This window comes from Anabrus simplex, chromosome 1 (genome assembly GCF_040414725.1).
Source record: "Anabrus simplex isolate iqAnaSimp1 chromosome 1, ASM4041472v1, whole genome shotgun sequence".
Lineage (NCBI taxonomy): Eukaryota > Metazoa > Arthropoda > Insecta > Orthoptera > Tettigoniidae > Anabrus > Anabrus simplex.
In genome coordinates, this window is record NC_090265.1 from 572,779,592 (window position 1) to 572,799,611 (window position 20,020).

At 40.2% G+C, this 20,020-nt stretch overlaps 1 protein-coding gene across 1 annotated transcript in view; it reads left to right on the forward strand.

Annotated features, from left to right (window-relative positions):
• LOC136880060 (collagen alpha-1(XVIII) chain-like) overlaps positions 1 to 14,956 on the forward strand; it is a 256,097-nt gene extending 241,141 nt beyond the window's left edge. The window contains exons 25-27 of the mRNA XM_068228774.1: positions 10,555 to 10,749; positions 12,952 to 13,067; positions 14,650 to 14,956. Coding sequence (XP_068084875.1) covers positions 10,555 to 10,749; positions 12,952 to 13,067; positions 14,650 to 14,956 — 618 coding nt within the window. The remainder of the gene's footprint in view (positions 1 to 10,554; positions 10,750 to 12,951; positions 13,068 to 14,649) is intronic.
• Positions 14,957 to 20,020: the final 5,064 nt, after the last annotated feature.

Below are 20,020 nucleotides of genomic sequence, written 5' to 3' on the forward strand. Positions count from 1 at the left end.
TAAGTGACCACTCCGGGGTAGTTGAATTAGTGTAAGTAAATTTTAACTTCATGATATGGGATTCGGTCCCAGGGAATACTGATATTTGGAGGAAAATGGTTCGTAATTGTAACTGTAAATAGGTAATCTGTGTTTTATTTTGTTTTGTGTAACACTCAACAGTTTGATATCCAACGGAAGATAGACAGACAAAACCGATGGTATGAACGTAGTATGTCGACGAGAATGGCCATCCCTCGGGGATGTATATTTTTCTGTGTATGTCAAATCAGGTATCCATCAGATTGTTGGTTCAGATGGAAGTCTTCTTTCATTTGAAATATTCTTAGGAACTGTGGTCATCCACATAAATATTCTTATGGAATGTGGATGAGGTTTAGCTGATGGATGGTAGCACGGATCTTACCGTTGCTAAGTATTTGTATTCAACTTGTCAATTTATATTAATTTACCAAGAATGTCATAGTGTGTATAGTTTTCAACGAGCGCGTTAGTAAATTTGGAAATCTTTGTTGTGCTTATTCTTTGCCGAAAAACAAGCATCCAAAAACCTCTTCCGTTCATTGTAGGCCTGTAAGTTAGTTTAAGTATGATAGCCTCTACATGCCGCGAACGGTCTTCGGCCCTGAGGAGTCCGTGTTCAGACCTCAGGAACGGGAGAGTGGCTTTGACCTGGCCGTGCTGTATGGCCGATAACTCCTCATGTGAGTGGATTAATGATACAATCACAATGAGGGGAAATCGGCACAGGCCGAATAGGTCCCTTGACTATCGACTTCCGTGGAGCATGGTCCCATGTGTTCGTGACCCGAAAGGGTTGGTTTTGGTGTCACATGGTCCCATGAGTCATGGGGGACGGTGGGAAAGGTCCCAGTACCAAGTCCACGATTACAATTCACAAAATGCCGTGGTTGATGTGAATCATTCCGATACTCGTGGGACAGTTAAAAGTGATCAATCGCGTAACGTAATCAGTGAGTGGTTACCCCGCGCCGGGATCTTCCAGAATCAACGACGACCCATTGCTGTCTACAAGGCATCGTGTTTCCATGGGTTGTTTGCTCCCTTTAAGAGATTGTGGTTCCATGGTTTGGTTGCTGAACACGACGGATCGTGTCTCCGTGAGTGAGTCGCTGTCAATCAAGGAAGATCTATGGAAACAACTTCACTGTAACCAACACAATTATAAATTGAACCTTATCTGAATAAATTCAGTTTTAAGAATTTGTAACTCATTGTAGTTACGATCTCTCTCTATACCCAGCTTCAGGTCTGCACCCGGTGTATGCTGTGATACACATATCTTTACTCCACGAAATATCTAGTCGTGCTTTATTATCAAATAACTTCCTGGTAAAATATATAGCGTCAAAGCGGCGAAATCTACGGAAGGCTATTCTCATCTTTGTACCAGCTCCTCAACTTTGTCTTCAGAGACCTTAAATGAAAAATAAGTCAGTATCCACGGCTAAGGACATTAATAGAGACCAGGGCCTCTCAGGTGCAGGAGACGACTTCACTAGGTTGACTAGAGTGCAAACCCCCACTCCACTTCCCCTACACCTGTCTCACCCGTTCGGCCTGTCTTCGCTTTCTCCACCTTCCCCGCTGATTCTCCCCTCACTGCGAAATGTTTATGTGCGGTGAGCGGGGACACTGTTATATGGGACAATGCTATCGGTTTTAAAACACTGTTCTTTCAATTTGGTTTGAACAGACAATTTATCTTCTCCAGCTCTTCTTTTCCTTTATCTTTGCAATGATACTAGTTATGCCTCGAACAAGGGACCGGCTGACAGCAATTCTGAGAACCTTCATTAAATTACAATCAAATATAGGCCTAATCGCACGCAGTATAGTTTTCGTACAAGTCAAAGCAGGGAAAATACTTTTCACATATGCATCTGGAACCAAACATAGAAATAATCTTAGCTGCTTCTCGATGCAGGTTAGTAAAAATCTTCCTTCGACAAATTCTCGTAGAATTTGAGCAAAGCCTTTGCATTGGAAAAGAGATATTTTTGATTAACTTATCACATAATTATTGTCCCAGGGATTAAGCATTTGGCTTTATCATGACGACTGACAAAAAATACAAAAGGTCCCAGTTCGAATGAAATGGACTTTCGGAAGTCTTTGCTTTCTTTAAAACAGGTTGCTCGATTATTATCTTGTTGTCTTGTGCTTATCTATTTCACTGATAAACAAGCCGTCTATCACCGAACGCTTCGTCGCTCTCAGCACACTACACCATTAGAGTCAAGCCTAGTTGGGCCGAGTCGGGCAGATGCACAGTGCTCGGAGTCTCTGCGCCTCGATTTGCACGCGTGAGATTTTGGGCGTTTTAGAGACCCTGATATAAGCTCACCGAACAATAAATTAGTCACCCTAGTGTGCACGCACAGATGGATCGTTAATCCTGTACAGATGGCGCAGGGAACGAGTCCCGTGCTCAACCGCACGCGCGCTGCCTCTACGTGAGCATAAGGCAGTAGCGATCAGTGAATGATGTTTCAAGCTGACAGTGCACGTCAACTTGGGTAGATGTAAGAATGTGACAGAGTGGCAAAAAGGGGCGATCGTGTTTGGCCGTGCCCATGGCCATACGGTGTGTAAAGTTGCTGGATTTGTTGGTGTTTCGCAGCGGACTGTTCAACGTGTCTACAAGCAGTGGTGTACTACACGTGGCCACGAAACATAACGTCAGAATTGTGGTCGGGAAATATTCTGACTGAGAGGGACCGGAGACGCGTTTCACAGCGTGTGAATCAAAATCGCTTCCAAACCCGAGAGCAATGAAGGTCCATCCCAACCTGTTAGCGTGAAAACATTGCGGCGGGAACTGCATACAGTTAACATTTGGAGTCGGTCACTTCGCAAGCGGCTATTGTTCACCCCATAAAGCTGCGCGTCTCCAGTAGTCTAGAAATGATCGAACGTGGACTGGAGCTGACTGACGGAACGTAATGTGGTCTGACCAATCACGTTTGTGCCTGTATTAACATGACCTACATCGTCCAGAGCACCGAAGGTGAAATGAAGCATTTCATCCTGGATGTGTGCAAGCTCAGGTTCAAGCCGTAGGTGGGTCTGTGATGGGCCCGCTCACTGAGGTGACCACTAACATGAACCAGCGTGTTTATTTAAACATTCTGGATCATCAGTTGTTGTCTTTCAGTCAACATCTGCATGATGAGTATTCTATAGATACTCCGGTTTTTCAAGATGACAACAGCAAAGTTCTTCGGGATGGACGCATATATGACTGGTTTTAAGAACACACTCCTACCCCATTACATCTTTATTGGCCTACAAAATCACCTGACTTGAACCCCATTAAAAATCTGTGGAACATGTTGGAACAGCTGTTAAAATGCCTACATCAGCATCCCCGCAATTTCGTGGAATTGCGCGATCAAATCCTCAACGAGTGTCTTAACCTAGATACGACATACCTGCACAACCTTGTGGACTCACTTCCTAAACCAACACAGGCGGTTATCAAGTCCAGAAGAGGAGTTACACCGTATTAAATGATGCTTGTAATTATTTCTCCAAGATCGGCTATTTTTTTTTGACCGGTGAGCTTACCTTTTGCTTTCATTTCTGCAGTCACCTCTAAACCTTAAAATTTAGGTCAGGACTTAAGTTTGCAGTTTAAAAATAAAGCTTAGATATCAGCAGGATTTTATTATACAAATCATCCTATAACAACTATAAGGAATGATAACATATAGCGACTGCCAAAACTCCCTTGTCGCCACTTAATCAGCACCTTCACACCAGATGGCATTGAAGTATGTAAACGTATTTTAATTGCGATAACAAGACTGTGTTATTCAGGTTGAACATCGGCAAGCAATTTAGGGCTTTGAGAGATGTGTTATTTGAGCTCGAATAAGGCGTGATAGTTGCTGTTAAATGGTTTGCAATTGCAATTCCTGAAGTTACGACCGGATTGTGTGACTCAGGCGGAAGTACGTTAGCCCTCTGATACCAGCTTACCCTAGTGATATTTGAGGATTCTCAAATACGCCAGCTTCGAGTAAATGTATGGGAATGTAAAAGAACTCATTCCGGCTCTACCGCGTCTCCAAAATCTGCAAAAGTGGTAAGTGAATGAAAAAAATAATATTCTTCTTCTAATTATTATTATTATTATTATTATTATTATTATTATTATTATTATTATTATTATTATTATTATTATTATTATTATTACAATTGGACTAATAGACGTTTCTTTTTCTTCAGTTCCAAGTGTTATGCGTGATTTAGGAATACATCATTGGTGGAAACACTATCTACTGTGGCAGACCACAGTTACGTGGTGATCGTGATCAGGTTTATCGGGATAGAATAGTTCATGGAATCAGAGTGGGAATACTATCTCAACCAAAAGGAACCAGACACATACTGAAGAGACCTGTGCAGTGTTCTCTAGCTTCAAAGGGATTTGGGAGTAAACGATCCATCGGATTTCCTCCACTAATAGAACATCACGTGACACTGTGTCTTACCTCAGCTCGTGGAGGCGCTAATTGGGCTCTAGAGGATTGGAGCTTGTGTCAAGCTGCGACGAGTAGAGATACAAGTGGTTTCAGGTTAATAGCTAAGTATGGATTAGTAATACGTATATCCGATGAAGACAGTGATCCTCGTTGTCCACAAGGCACAGTGCAGGCTGGTGGTGTTTTGCATACTGACGTACAGCCTGGAGTGCTCACAAGACAGCAGTTCGAAACTCATATCCGTCAAAGACGTAATGTATAGTGACCGCTAAAATGCCCTTCCTGGTGACCATTTGCAGCTTCGAGCCAATGTTGTCCAGAACTGGGTTGAAGAAAATTCTGGAGAGTTGAAAGAAGTGGTTCAACCTCAACTTTATGACAGTTGTTTGAGAAATCCATTATAACCTAAGATCCTGCACCCAAAAACACCAGGGATCTATGGAAAAAACACACTAACTTCTCTCCAGAGGTCTTTTCACCTATTGTAGACTACTTGACACATCTAGTTCATCCACGATTCTCGGTTAGAGAGGGCCTTACGTGTTACCGGAGAGGTATCCCTTGACATAAGGTATTTCGGTGCATTTAAGGGGACGCGGAACGAAAAAAATGAAAAATAACTTTTTATTTTATTATTTTGAATTTTGTATCTGTGACCATTCCCCTTTCCAATGGTGTATAAATTTTGATAATCCTCCTGCTGGAAGTATTTTTAATTAATTCTTTTATAATATGATGCATAGGCTCCACGCTCCCGCAATGCAGGTAATTTGACATTTAGACTGATGAAAGCAGTATTTTTTATATATATGCCAATAGAGTGGTATATTTAAGTATATGAGGAAAATACTGTATGTTGCTGTGGAATTTCACTGTTAACGTGTCACACCCTTCATTATAATGCTCAAGAAATTCACTCATTCAACATAAAATGTACGTTGCCCTCCGAAGGAAAACCACCACCCCAGTTCTTCAACTTTATGCAACTGCCTATTAGAATAGGTTAATAATAATGATAATAATAATAATAAGGAGAAGAAGAAGAATGAGGACCAAGTGATATCAAAATAGCAGCAATTCATGAACGTGCAAGAAAGATGGAAACTGTATTTAGATTATGTAAAAACACCTACAAATCTAAGTCACACTCCTACCAGGGCAAATTCAAGCACTGAAACACGATAGTCAAACCTGGATGTTTATACGCAGCTTACACAATAGCCACGAAGGGACTCTCTGATTTGGAAAAGAAAGAAAGGAGGTTCCTTAGAATGATTCTTGAACCCAGAAAATCATCAGACAAGTTTACTTTTTGCGTGAGACCAAACCAAGAACTATACCAACAATCTGAAAACATCCCCACCACAATGAACAAGAGGAGATTGACGTTCTACGGACATATTAAGAGGATGGGATCAGAGAGACTCGCCAACAGAATCCTCAGCTTCCAGGAGAACAGGAAGGCACATGTCCCATGGATAAAAGAAGTCCACCGAGATTTAGAAAAATGTCAGATCACAGCAGAAGATATAACAAACAGAAAAAGCTTCAGGCAGAGAGTTGCGGAGGTGAAGGACCTAGCTGATGAGAAAACGAGGAAGAATAGAGTATTCTCGGCAGAAGAATGAGCACGAGAAAGCCAACGGATGAAGAAATACTGGCGAAAGACGAAGGAGAAAGAACTTGAGAAAGCAATTGAAGTTGCGTAATCGCAGCCCATAGATGGCTGAAACGAAAAAAAGTAGAAGGAGAAGAAAAAGGAGGAGAAGAAGAATGTCATCGTCTGTACGTCCCACTAACTAATTTTGCGGTTTTCCAGATGTCGACGTGCCGGAATTTAGTCCCGTCGGAGTTCTTTTACGTGCCAGTAAATCTACCGACACGAAGCTGACGTATTTGAGGACCTTCAAATACCACCGGACTGAGCCAGGATCGAACCTGCCAAGTTGGGGTCAGAAGGGCAGCGCCTCAACCGTCTGAGCCACTCAGCCCGGCGTGTGCCCTATCTTTTTTGCTATTTTGCTTTACGTCGCACCGACACAGATAGGTCTTATGGCGACGATGGGATAGGAAAGGCCTAGGAAGGAAACGGCCGTGGCCTTAATTAATGTACAGTCCCAGCTTTTGCCTGGTGTGAAAATGGGAAACCACGGAAACCCATCTTCAGGGCTGCCGACAGTGGGATTCGAACCCACTATCTCCCGGATGCAACTCACAGCTGCGCGCTCCTAATCGCACGGCCTACTCGCCCGGTGTTTGCCCTAATTAAGGTCACGCTCGCTTCCTTCCCAATCCCATCCTTTTGCTGTCCTATCATCCCCATAAAAGCTGCCTGCGTTGGTGCGTCGTAAAACATATAGGAAAGTAGTAAAATACATAAATACATACATGGAGAGAAACAACTTTATTTGAGAAACTACAGTAAGTAAGGCTGTTCCAATCAGGAAATGCAATGATGACATATTTCTAATCAGTTGAAATCTAACAATAAAGAGAAAAATAAAATTCAAATTAAATAAATAAAAAATAATCAGAAGAAAATGAACTTGTGTTCTTATTAGAATCCCACTCTGATTCCATAGTGTAGGACCTGTCGATCATCGGAATCCTGATATTCTCGATAAAACGCAATGTTCACTTTATCGCTAGCAATGTTGGTTTATATTCCCATTGAACCGTTCCAAAAATAGTTCTCCCTGGCATTACAACTCCAGGCTAATCCCGAGTTAGTACTTAATATCCACGACAAACCACTTTCTACCCTTTCCTAGCATCAGTACGAGCGGCGTGCCTGCCACCATTATGCAAGATATTGGACAGTCTTCAATTTGCACTCTACATGCCCCAAGCCCCTAAAGTGATGCAGTAACAATTTTTTCGCTACTTCAATAAGAAGTTGTGGATAAGTTCTCTTAAATTTAGCATGCCCTCTATAAACATTTGAGCGCCATTCTCATGGAAGGGGTCTTCATAACGTTTTCTTCAACATAGATTTACCTGCTTGAATACAAATATTACGTAATTTGCATCTTAATCTGTAAAGAATAGCTCCTACTCCTCTTCCACCTGTTACTATTCCTAAATGGATGCTGTATTCTTTCGTACCACCCTGCGGTGTACGGAAAGTGTGCCTACCTGTTACTCTTGGGTCCCGGGTTCGATTCCCGGCCATGTCAGGGATTTTTACAGACTAAGGGCTGGTTCGATGTCCACCCAGCTTACTTGTTATAACTGTGGAGCTATCTGACGATGAAATAACGGCCCCAGTCTATAGAGCCATGTATAACAGCTGAGAGGATTCGTCGTACCCACCACACGACACCCCGTAATCTGCAGGCCTTCAGGCTGGTCAGCGGTCGCTTGGTAGACCATGTCCCTCCGGGGTTGTCGTGCCATGGTGTTGGATTTGGATTGGTTTGGTTTGGTTTGTATTTTTAAATCTTCCTCATGGCACAGCCCAGAGCAGAATGTAACATCCACCGACGTGTCGGTCCTATTTATGCCAGTGATGGGAAGTGTATTAGAAAAAGTAATTTCGCTGAATTACAGTTATGCTACCTGAGAAATATTGTATTCAGTTACAGTTACTAATTACTTTTCAACACGTAATCAATAAAATTACACGTAGCTGTTGGCTTGCATTCTGAATATAGCGTGTTCGAAATCAACTGTTGGCAGCTATGAAAATAGTTTTCCATAGTTTCGCATTCTCACGCCAGGCAAATGTTGAGGCTATACCTTAATTAAAGCTATGGCCGCTTACTTCCTACTCCTAGCCATTTCCTAATATTTTTGTCGCTATAAGACCTATCTGCGTCGGTGCGAAAAGACCAAACAAATAAAATTATAATTACATCACAGGACGCCATTCTTAAGGAATTCACTGACGTTTTTTTCGCAAAATTTGCAAGGAAGCTACATATATTACTTTATTTATTAGCATTAGAACTAAGTTACGAGCAAAAATTGCACTTAAAAAGTTAACGTTTGTTAGTAAAAATTACTAAATAAGTATTTGTTCCAAATAATTTCATTGCTTTTTAAGTGGCTATAATCACTAAGTGGAAATTCCGAAATTATTTTTCTCATATTTTTTGTTGTAGGTAGCGAATTGAAGCATTTCAGATAGCAAGAGATAATTATCATGATTGATCCGTATTGAAACTAACTATAAGCAAATTATCACCAAAATATTTATTGTATTTTCACCCCCTATTGAATACATGTCACGTGTTACGTGGATGAAATCTACATAATACTATGTACACTTCTCAGGGACATGTTTCGCCCCTTATTAAGGGCATCATCAGCCTGTAGCTTTGGACGTTTTTAGAATCTAAAAAGAACATCACTAACAAAAAAAATTATTTCACGAGTATAGGCATTATCTGTTATCGATACTCATAATGTGTAATGTGACATTCTTTTAATATTAAAATTGTAGCATGTTAACTTTAAGATGTTTTTAATGTGCAATGTAATTTTCATTGTAATCCATTTATGAATAATGTTTCTGACATGTGACCTTAAGGTTACCTACACGCTATTGATGCCCTCAACAAGGGGCGAAACATGTCCCTGAGAAGTGTACATAGTATTATGTAGATTTCATCCACGTAGCACGTGGTTTGTATTGAATAGGTGGTGATAATAGAATAAATATTATTGTGATAATTTGAATTTCAGATAGTTTGACATTTACTATACAAAACAGTTGTTTCTTAATACTCCAGTCTGGAAATCGAAGTACATTTTAGCATTTGCTGACAAGTCTCTCTGCATGGATACGTAAAGGAATATCCTCGTTTGATTTTAAGAACATGCCCTGCAGTGATGGATGCTGTAGGATAAGTATGATATCTTTGGAAGTACTGAAGGGGTAAGAAAGTACCTCCTCCAGCGCTTGTGAAGGTACTGGTTCTGCTTTAGTAGAACTGGGAAGTTCTTCATTATCGCGTAATTTTTTCTTTGTATCATGCAATTACAGGAATGTAACGATTGTAATTTTATTTCAATAATTAAATTACGAGCAATAATTACATTTAAAAAGTTAACGTTTGTTAGTAAAAATTACTAAAACAGTAATTGTTACAACTAATTCCATTTTTTTTTAAACTCAATTACTTCCCAACTCTGTTTGTGGCTGATGGTATAGAAACTGCTGAAGTATGGTTGGTACTGGGTAGTGACGTTCAGAGCACGACTAGTGTGTCTGGGTGCTATGAAATGTTCTGCACATAGCACTTCCTGATCCAGCAAAGGAAGCAATGGCAGATTACCTCATTCTTCATCCTCTCCTGTACGCCTCATTACGGGGCCGCCATCGGGTTTTGCGCTTTCTCTATAACCACACACAATTTGGTTGACGCTATCTGAGTATCCAACCAGGCCCTAAGTGTGAACGTTTGGACAAGAAAGGATGTCAACTGATGTCTGTCTGTTAGGTCATCAGCCCAGAGGCTGGTTGGATCCTCAAATAGCACCACCAAAGGTTATGCAAGGTTATGCGGTTATAAGTAAACCGCAAAAACCAATGGCAGCACCTAAATGAGGCGTACTAGGCAAGATGAAGAGTGAGGTAGTTTGCATTGCTTTCCTCACTGGGTCAGAAAGTGCTATTGCAGCACGACTGACCCTATGAGCAACACCTTTCATAACACTCAGATGCACTAGTCGTGCTCTGAATGTCATTACTCAGCACCACCCATACCCCATCAGCTTCCATAATGTCACAGCCATGGATGAGACTGGGACTTCGGTGGAAGCTACACTTTGCTCTGGCCTGTGCCAAGAGATGGATACAAAAGTACTGTATCCATCATGAAATGGCAGCAGGCATATGATATGTTATTATATATTATTATATATTATTATATATATGTAATAAAACCGTTTCACTAGACAAGGTTTTTTAAGTTTGATGCTTGTACTTTCGCACAAGAATCTACTCAGTTACTGTGGTAGGCTGTGTACATTAAAAAGAAACCTGAGTAACTTTCAAGGTCCTTGACAAAATTTGTAAAATATACTTATTTCTTTTCAGCTACGGATGGCAGCCTTGAATGAACCATGGACTGGGGATATGCACGGAGTAAGAGGTGCAGATTATTCCTGTTACCGTCAAGCAAGGCGAGCGGGATTACGTGGGACATTCCGAGCATTCCTTTCTTCCAGAGTTCAGAACCTAGACACCATCGTTCGATTCTCCGATCGTGATTTACCTATAGTCAATACAAAGGTAAGTATAGCCTTTTATGTAAAATATAATACTACAAAAAGCTATCCAGTGTAAGTCCTGAAAAATTAAAATAAAGAATATTGAAAATGAGTACAGAAGGTCGTTCGATTTATATCCGACCGAATTTCAAGAGTAATCGCGTTACGACACCACCGCCGGTTATGTTCTACTGGATCTCCAGCACTCTGGACGATCAACTGACGTCGAAGTCTCCATTAAAGCAAACTCCGATGGAGGAAAGGTGTGGGAATACTGTCCTATTCCTCCCTGCAAGATTTACATAGGCCATCCAAGAAACACGGACGGCGATGTTGGAAGCATCCCTTCAATAGTCCAATCACGCAGAACCCATTGGACTGTAATCACGATACTCCACATGAATATCTTGCAACGGAATTACACGAATTTCTAACTGATATTCAATTTCCTGATAGCAACGCAGAATTGTTTTAGTGTTATGACTTGAGGCCTTATCCATATGGATCCGCGTCTGGTTCGAGTCCGCTCCATACGTTTGTGGGATGTATATCTGATAGACAGGTGTCTTTTCTTTTATTTTTGAATTGGATTTAAGTAGCACCGACACAGATAGGTCTTATGGCGACGACGGGACAGGAAAACCCTAGAAATGTGAAGGAAGCGGCCGTGGCCTTAATTAAGATACAGTCCCAGCATTTGCCTGGTGTGATAATGGTGAACTACGGAAAACCATCTTCAGGGATGCCGACAGTGGGGCTCGAACGCACTCTCTCCCAGATGAAAGCTCACAGCTGCGCGCTCTTAACCACACGGCCAACTCGCCCGGTGATAGGTGTCTTAATGGATCACTGGAAATATCTTGCTGCCACTTTTACGCTTTTCTCAACCTTTCTTATCAAGATATTCGCATAACTGAATCCTGTGACAATCATAAACCCTCGTGGGACACTGTTCCGGCAGTGTCGAACGAAGTTTCTGCATCTTTTAACATCGATATCATGGTATGCAATCGCCATAATCTGATCACTGCCGGTACGATGATCGTATGCTTTATCCATTGTGAAGTCTGCCTTCCATTTTGACCCCTCCAGGTGCATTTCAGTATGATTGTGCAAGAAAAACTGGCATGGAAAGGTACCATTTCCCACCTCACACACACCTATAATGTAGGACAAAACAATGCTCATGACAGCAGACTTGCAGTCACAACAGTCCCTTACCAGGTGCCAGTAGCGTTTCGCAATCTGTCTCGAATAAACTGAACGACCTTCTGCATGTGTTTGGAAAAAAGGCGTTATGAAAGCGGGAAAAACGTTGACGTTTTCAAGGGACAATTGTGGTTTTGTCGCCGAGAATCTGGACGGAACCCACAGCAAAGACAAGCAACATGTGTGAATTATTACTGTATGTTCCACAACATGTGGATAGACTGAAGTTACAAATCGAGTGGTTCAATGAAGAACCACCTCTATGAACACTGTAGTCCTTGTTATGTTAGTCCTTGACAGTCAAGTGAATCTAGTAGCTGTGTTTTACAGTCTGGAGTAGTGAGACGCTCAGCATAAAGCTGTGTTCATATGAATAAGGAGTGTGTGCAGTCTGAAGAAGATTTCGTCAAGTGTTTATTTTATTATTATTTACACGAGTGTGTATCATACAGGCGTCTTTATTGTGATATTCTTACCTGCTTTACATTGAAACTGGTTCATATTACGCTCTGCTACCACATTACACATTCTTCGCGAAATGAAACTAAAACAATTTTAGTGTGATATAAGCCAGCATCCTTATATTGTATGCGGTTTTTGTATACATATGGCACTTTCGTGTTCCCAAACATATATTTGATTACTCGATAGTTGGCTGTGTACATTGCAGGCGACCCTGATCTCAACTTCTATTCGCTGCATCAGGAGATACAGGCAGTAGGGAAACAATAACTTACAAATATATCCCAGGAACGATTATCTTTCTAAGCTTAAAGTTTCATCAAGATTGTCTTTGACAATTCCACAATTCTCCGCAATTAATTGAAATCCCTCAGATATCTTAAAGGGAACGGTACACCAGTTAATATAATATTACAATTGAAACATTCGGTGGATGAACAACTTAATTTATCTCAGAGCCATTATAAAATGTATTTCAATGTTTTGTATGCGTAGTTCACACCCAGGGATCAGCTGAATATTCTACTAATCACTGTTTCTCTTTTCATTTCAGGGAGACGTATTATTCAGTTCCTGGAAGGAAATGTTTAATGGAGACGGGGGATTCTTGCCTCAGCAATTGAAAGTGTACAGCTTTAGTGGAAAGAATATTCTCACAGATTTTGCATGGCAAGTATACGTATTGTAGTGACACCAGACAAACTTGATGATAATAATTTTGTAATATGACAAGTTATCTATAAGAAATCCATTTTTGTCAGGTATTTATGACATAATACTCAGAGATTAGTGGTTGAGACGGTAGACCGCTGGCCTTCTGAGACCATGTAAGCCAATTGTCGCTGTAACATTGTGCTTTTTTGTTCCCCCATATTTGAATTACAAAGCTCCAATCACAATGATATTTCGTACTGTACAGTCGAACAATGTTTTTCAGAAAGTAAATCGATGACTCTTCCTACATGTTACATAATGATTAATTTCCTCAACAGTTGTCATCTTTATTTCTTATTTGATTCCAGATAGTGTTAGTACCCATATTATGCATCACAGCTTTTTGTGTGTGACCTTCTCCTACGCAGTGTATTTCTTTCTCGTTTAAAACTTAATTTGTGAGTTGTGTTATTGCAGTAGGCTTATCTCCTCTGGCCAATGTACTTCTAAATATATTGGGACTAGGAAGCACCCGTGACCTTCAAAAAGTACCATCGGACCATCTTTATCTTGTTGGGATAGAAAACCGCTTCAGGGTTGGTAGGCGGATTGTTAGCAAGATAAATTTGTAGCAGAACTTCGTGTACTATCTAGCAAACAGTATCTGCGTATCTGTATGCAACATTAATTGCTTATTCTCTTACTTGTATTGACAATATATTACACTGCCACCTTATTGTTTTGAAATTTGAGGAAAACTCACCTGGAGAAAGTCACTCTAACACATAATCAAACCTTTAAAATCTGGCTCGTTCATTGTCTGATCTTACGTAAGGTCAACATTTTCGGATATATGGTATGTTACATGCAAGACTGAATCTCATGGATAGAAGGAGAACTCTCCAGACAAGTATTTCCTTCATATTATCTTGGAAAGAAACATTCCATCTGGAACACACATACATACATATTTATTATAGATTGTTATGAATTTTAGCGATCAGTCTGCGAGCCTCAGTGAATTTAATATATGCTACCGCAATCCTTTATTTCTAACTAGCTCTGTGGCCTTGCTTAGTTCCATACCTCTTATCTTGATATAATTAGAAACTGAATCTAACCATCGTCTTATTTGTCTCCCTCTAATTATGGTACACTTCATGGTCCAGTCCATTATTCTCTTAGGTAACCTATCCTCCTCCATTCGTCTCATATGACACCACAACCTAAGCCGCTTAATGCATACAGCTTCTGGAACAAACATGTACCCTACACGAATGTATAATATGACGGGTAGGATACATGCTTTTTATACAATATAGGCTACATCACTGTTTATAATCAAAGTCTTTAATAAAAAATGATTATGTGTAAAATTGTCATAAAATAATTATCAGATCCAAGTAGAATGTTTAGTGTAGTGACAGTCAAACAACTGTAAGAAAGATGAATTTAATATGTATGTATCAACACGTTTTCGACTCCAGTAAGCTATTACTCTCCCCTTAGTTTTTAATGATCTGGAAGAGGATATTCTATTCTATTAGTGATTTAAAATTTAATGGTCCTAGTTTCGTAATATATAATATCATTGCAGGCCTCAGAAGATAGTGTGGCATGGTTCGCATCTAATGGGTGAGAGAGCAATGGATACGTATTGTGATGCCTGGCATTCTTCGAGTACAGACAAAGTAGGACTCGCTTCCTCACTGCTAAAAAATAAACTATTGGACCAGGAAAGATTCTCATGTAATAACAGATTCGCTGTCCTGTGCATCGAAGCCACAAGCCAGCAGTCTCAACGGCGACGACGAAGAGATATCAGCAACCTAACTGAGGACGAATCAGTCTTAGAAGAAGAGCACTATCATCAACTTCTTCGAAAAATTTCCCTCGAGAAATAAATTACTTCAGTGGACGGTGATCTCGAATTACATAAATTATTTTTTATTCTGCATGTCTGCTGTACTTAATTTTACTTTGTACTGCCTGTGTAAGGGGAGGTAACATGACTGAGTTGAATTAAATTTCCACTTTTACTCAGGAGCAGTGCTGAATATTAAAGTGAAGAAGAAAAAAAAGATTTATGAAGCGGACTCAACTTCCACGTTTAGTTTGGTACCGTATTTTTCCCAATTTGTATAATTTCGCTATAATGTGTTCTCATTTCCTCAAAGTTGATCTGCATGTTATAAATGTGATTAACTCTAGCAGGTTTAAATGAAGGAGCGGAGGAGGATTCACAATGTACCCTCACAGTGAAATATTAGAGAAAATGATTGTCATTTTAAATATGAATGACAAAGTCGAACATTAATTTGTTGGTTTACTTTATCTACAAGGTGGATAGCATTCAAATGGGTAAGAGACTTCCGTTAGTTCATACCAGTGGGTGATTATGTGAAACTTCCACCTGAAAGATGATATGAAATCAGAAAGGGTGTCGAGTCTTACAAATTCCAGCGAAAATTGAAGCCTCCAGTTCTTAGAACTAAGTAGAATAATCTGAAAATCCTTCTGAAAAATATATTACTAGAAGATATTTTTTCTGGGTATCAAATATATATCGGCCTACTGATCGGTAGCCATTAACGTAGGTGGCCTGACAGACACTTTGCTTTGATGAGCACGAGATAACGCTTCTGTCCTGTAAATCGTATATACACCTAAAATATTATGTTGACGTAATATGGTTCCAGGTCTATAGGCCCACTACTCTTGAATTGAATAAACTGTCTAATGACCAAGAATGTCCAGAAATTGAAGTCTTATGATATCAGGTCTAAAAGACAGAAAAGTCTAACAATGTTTAATGTCTTATAATGTTGTCAAAATGCAAATAGTGCGTAATTTCGTGGAATGCAAGACATGTTGTGACAGTATGATCGTTTTATTGGTATATAAGCAAGTAAAGACGTTCTAAGTTGCATGTTTCAAAGGATATGACTACGTATAGGGAAAATTTGTTGAAAGGTAAGAAAAATTGTACTTCATGACAACAATGATCATCAAAATTCAAAAGAATAGTGGCAGAGTTTACTGTATATTGAAGATGTACTTTCCGGGATGCTTGTAATGGGTCATGTGTGACAAAATAAGAAATTAACGCGGCTATTTAAGAACGCCTAACTACAGGTTGAAAATGCATGCAGTATGTGAGGAAGATAACGAAGATCTGTTATGTACAGTAATAATGAAATTAAAATCCACAGCCTGTGTTTCCAGTCATTCGACCGGGTCAGAATTGGAATGAATGAAACCCCATCTAGCGGCGAGGATTGAACTGTAATAATGATATATTTAAATAAATATTCGTTACTCTCGTATTAACAATATACATTCCTTTCCATAGACATTGTTGTGTACATACCACAGTTATTATACCAAACATTTAGATCAACATGACTTGTCGGAAATTTAGTAGACATACCGTAGGCGGACGTTAGGTATTGTTAGACATTTATAGTTAGACAATCTTTTGTCGACTTTTTACTGTAGACCAGATGTCATTAGATATAAACATGAAGGCATTGTGTCATTGGACATAATTCTGAAGACCCACGGACTGTATATCATACAGGATGGTCGGAAACAACTTGAATCGGGTATATGAGCGTTAGGGCGTTTGTCATACTGGTAAGTAATTTGTAAAAAAAATGTTGATACTTCGAGCCATTGTGATTTTATCAGCTGCTGAAGATAGCCAATCAGATCGCTTCGCGGACGATTGCAGATGGGTTTTTCGAGGCGGCGTTGGTAAATCTGCACACAACCGAGCTCGATAGCTGCAGTCGGTTAAGTGCGGCCAGTATCCAGTATTCGGGAGATAGTAGGTTCAAACCCCACTGTCGGCAGCCCTGAAAATGGTTTTCCGTGGTTTCCCATTTTCACACCAGGCAAATGCTGGGGCTGTACCTTAATTAAGGCCACGGCCGCTTCCTTCCCACTCCTAGCCCTTCCCTGTCCCATCGTCGCCATAAGACCTATCTGTGTCGGTGCGACGTAAAAGCCACTAGCAAAAAAAAATCTGCACATCGCTTAAGACCGGCTTGAGAGCGTCATTAGAAGAAATAAACTTCTCCAGGGGAAGGAATTGAAAAAGGACCTCCCGCCCACAGCAAACACGGTACCGTGGTAAAGGCTGAAACCCACGGTGTGTTAGTGTTTGATGCTCATTTCTCGGCATGACTCTCAAGCAAGGTGCAGATTTAGCAACACCGCCTTTAAAGCCCTTTTGAATTCGCCCGCGAAGCGATCTGATTTGTCTAACTTAAGGAGCTGACGAAATGACAATAGCGAGAGATAACGACGCAATATTTTTTTAATTACTTATCAGTATGACCAACTTTCTATCGCTGATATACTCGGTTCATGTTGTTTCTGACCACCCTGTATATTCGGAAAAACGTTTATAACGTGAACCTGCCAGAGTTGAATCATGAAAATAATATCTAATTAGAATGTAAATCTACAGTAAATATAATTGTTTTTATCGCTGTATTAAATGTTATAATTTAAATCATTGACCTAAGTGTTTAAAAGACTGTAAGCATATATATTCTGAGTTGTTAATGTTTTCAAGTGTTTTGCTGTGTGGGTTTGATAGTCTGCTACCATTTCGTACTGTAAGCTCTGATGGCTAGGAAGCCGTAACCAAAGTCAGATGAAGTCTTTTGACGTTCCAGATGTTTTTTTTTTGTGTGTGTGTAGAACTGTACTACCTTCATTGCAAAAGACTTAGCGACGGATGATTGATGATCTCATTACTCAAATGAGAAATTTGTAATCACGCTGCTCATTGGTCGAATGTAATGCGCACGACCAGAATTCTCAGTCCCTGGTCTTGACCGAAACGTGCGGGGATCGGTTCCGAACTGGTTCCGAACTGAGTTTGAACAGAGCGAATTCAGAATTTTCAGTTCAGAACCAGTTTTTTATTTCTGTGCAACAGCATCTGTGCTACTTTGAACACTGAAGGTATCGGCCAAGGAAAGACAAGGACCACAAAGGGCGTGAAAATAAAAGACGCACTAGCCCTCCAATGCTCGAAAAGCGTCGGGGTCGGAAAAGAACAAGAGTTCTTCAAGGGAGGTCGGATAGGTTAATTAAAAGGGAGGAGTCTGGCACAAGTAAATGAAGCAATGCTAGGACTCAGCTAAGGACTCCGAAGTCGCCAACCCTCGCTCCCAAGTCGACAGTCCCTTTTAGTCACCTCTTGCGACAGGCAGGGTGAGTGTTATTCTACCTTCATTATCCTTTGTGTTCTAGATCGGGGGTCGCCATCTCACACTGAGATAGCTCCTCAATTGTAATCACGTAGGACGAGTGGGACTCGAACCAACCCTCAGTTTTGGGTAACTATCTCTGACCTGGCTGGCAATCGAGCCCGGGGCCTCCGGGTTAGAGGCAGGTAAGCTACCCGTAAACTACGAGGACGGCCTTTCATTATTTTTACTTATTGCATTTTGTATTAATTCGTCAGCCGGCCCCGTGGTGTCAGGTCAGGGATTTTTACCTAGACCTGAGGGCTGGTTCGAGGTCCACTCAGCCTAAGTGATTAGAATTGAGGAGCTATCTGACGGTGAGATGGCGGCCCCGGTCTAGAAAGCCAAGAATAACGGCCGAGAGGATTCGTCGTGCTGACCACACGACACCTCGTAATCTGCAGCCCTTCGGGCTGAGCAGCGGTCGCTTGGTAGGCCAAGGCCCTTCAAGGGCTGTAGTGCGATGGGGTTTGGTTTTTTATTAATTCGTCAAATAAGCAAAATAAATACAATCCGAGCTCCGGATTATTTCAGGATAAATTTTGGAATACTCGTTATTTTAATTAAGATAATTTCACTGTTTTTAAGTTTAAGGGAACTTCGTTTTATGAAATTTATAACTTTATGGAGTAAAGGGTTGAACATTGACGGTTTAAAGGTCAATTAAATTGATATCAAATGCAAAATGGTATAATAATGGACGATACAATAATATTTCCACCAAGGTACGTTAATTATGATATGTATATCTTTATTGATTGATGCTGTGATAATTAAACTAAATGAGAAAGACCATAGAATGTACGTAAAGTTTGAATTTGGCATTTTTCTCGTTATTTTACTGTTATAAAATCCATGCATCCCTCAACTTATTAAATATCTAATAGTGGAATTGTATGAGAATTCGAGCCAACTTGGTATAGTTACCATAAATGACTTTTATTCCTGTGTGCGATCGCCGTTTAATTGTGTGTGAAGATTTATTTTGTGTACGATAAGTGCGGCAATTTCATGTGTGGGTGTTTCAAGCTCTGTACTCTAATGTTTCCAAATAGTTTATACATGCACATATTATCTATTGTATGGTCTATAATTACGCCTGAAAAGCTAATAGAAATAGATTGATTTGTGCTATTTACATGCATGTTGGACACAATTGCAGTTACTTTGAAATCGTTGGTTGTGAGAATAAATGCTCTACCAGGAGATAATAGTAAAGCATTGATTACATATTGATGTTGTTTGGGTCATCAGTTCCTAGACTAGTTTGATGCAGCTCTCCATCCTGCCCTATCCTGTGCCAACATTTTCGTTTCGACGTAACTATTAAGTACATCCTACACCTTCTCTAATCTGTTTGTCAGATTTATGACTTGGTCTACTCCTACCGTTCTAATTGTCTACACTTCCATTAAAAATTAACTGAACAAGACCTGGGTGTCAAAAGGTGTGACTTATCATTCTTTACCTTATCCCCGTCGAATTTCGCCAAATAGTTCTCCTCTCACCAAATTCGATTCAGTATCTCTTCCTTCGATCTCCCCATATCACCTTCAACACTTCTCTGTAACAATACATTTAAAAAAGCTTCAATTCTCTTTTTCTGAGCTAATTATTTTCTATGTTTCTCTTCTATATAACGCCATACTCCAGAGGAAAGCCTTCAGAAACATCTTTCTAATTCCTGTATCAATGTTCGAAATA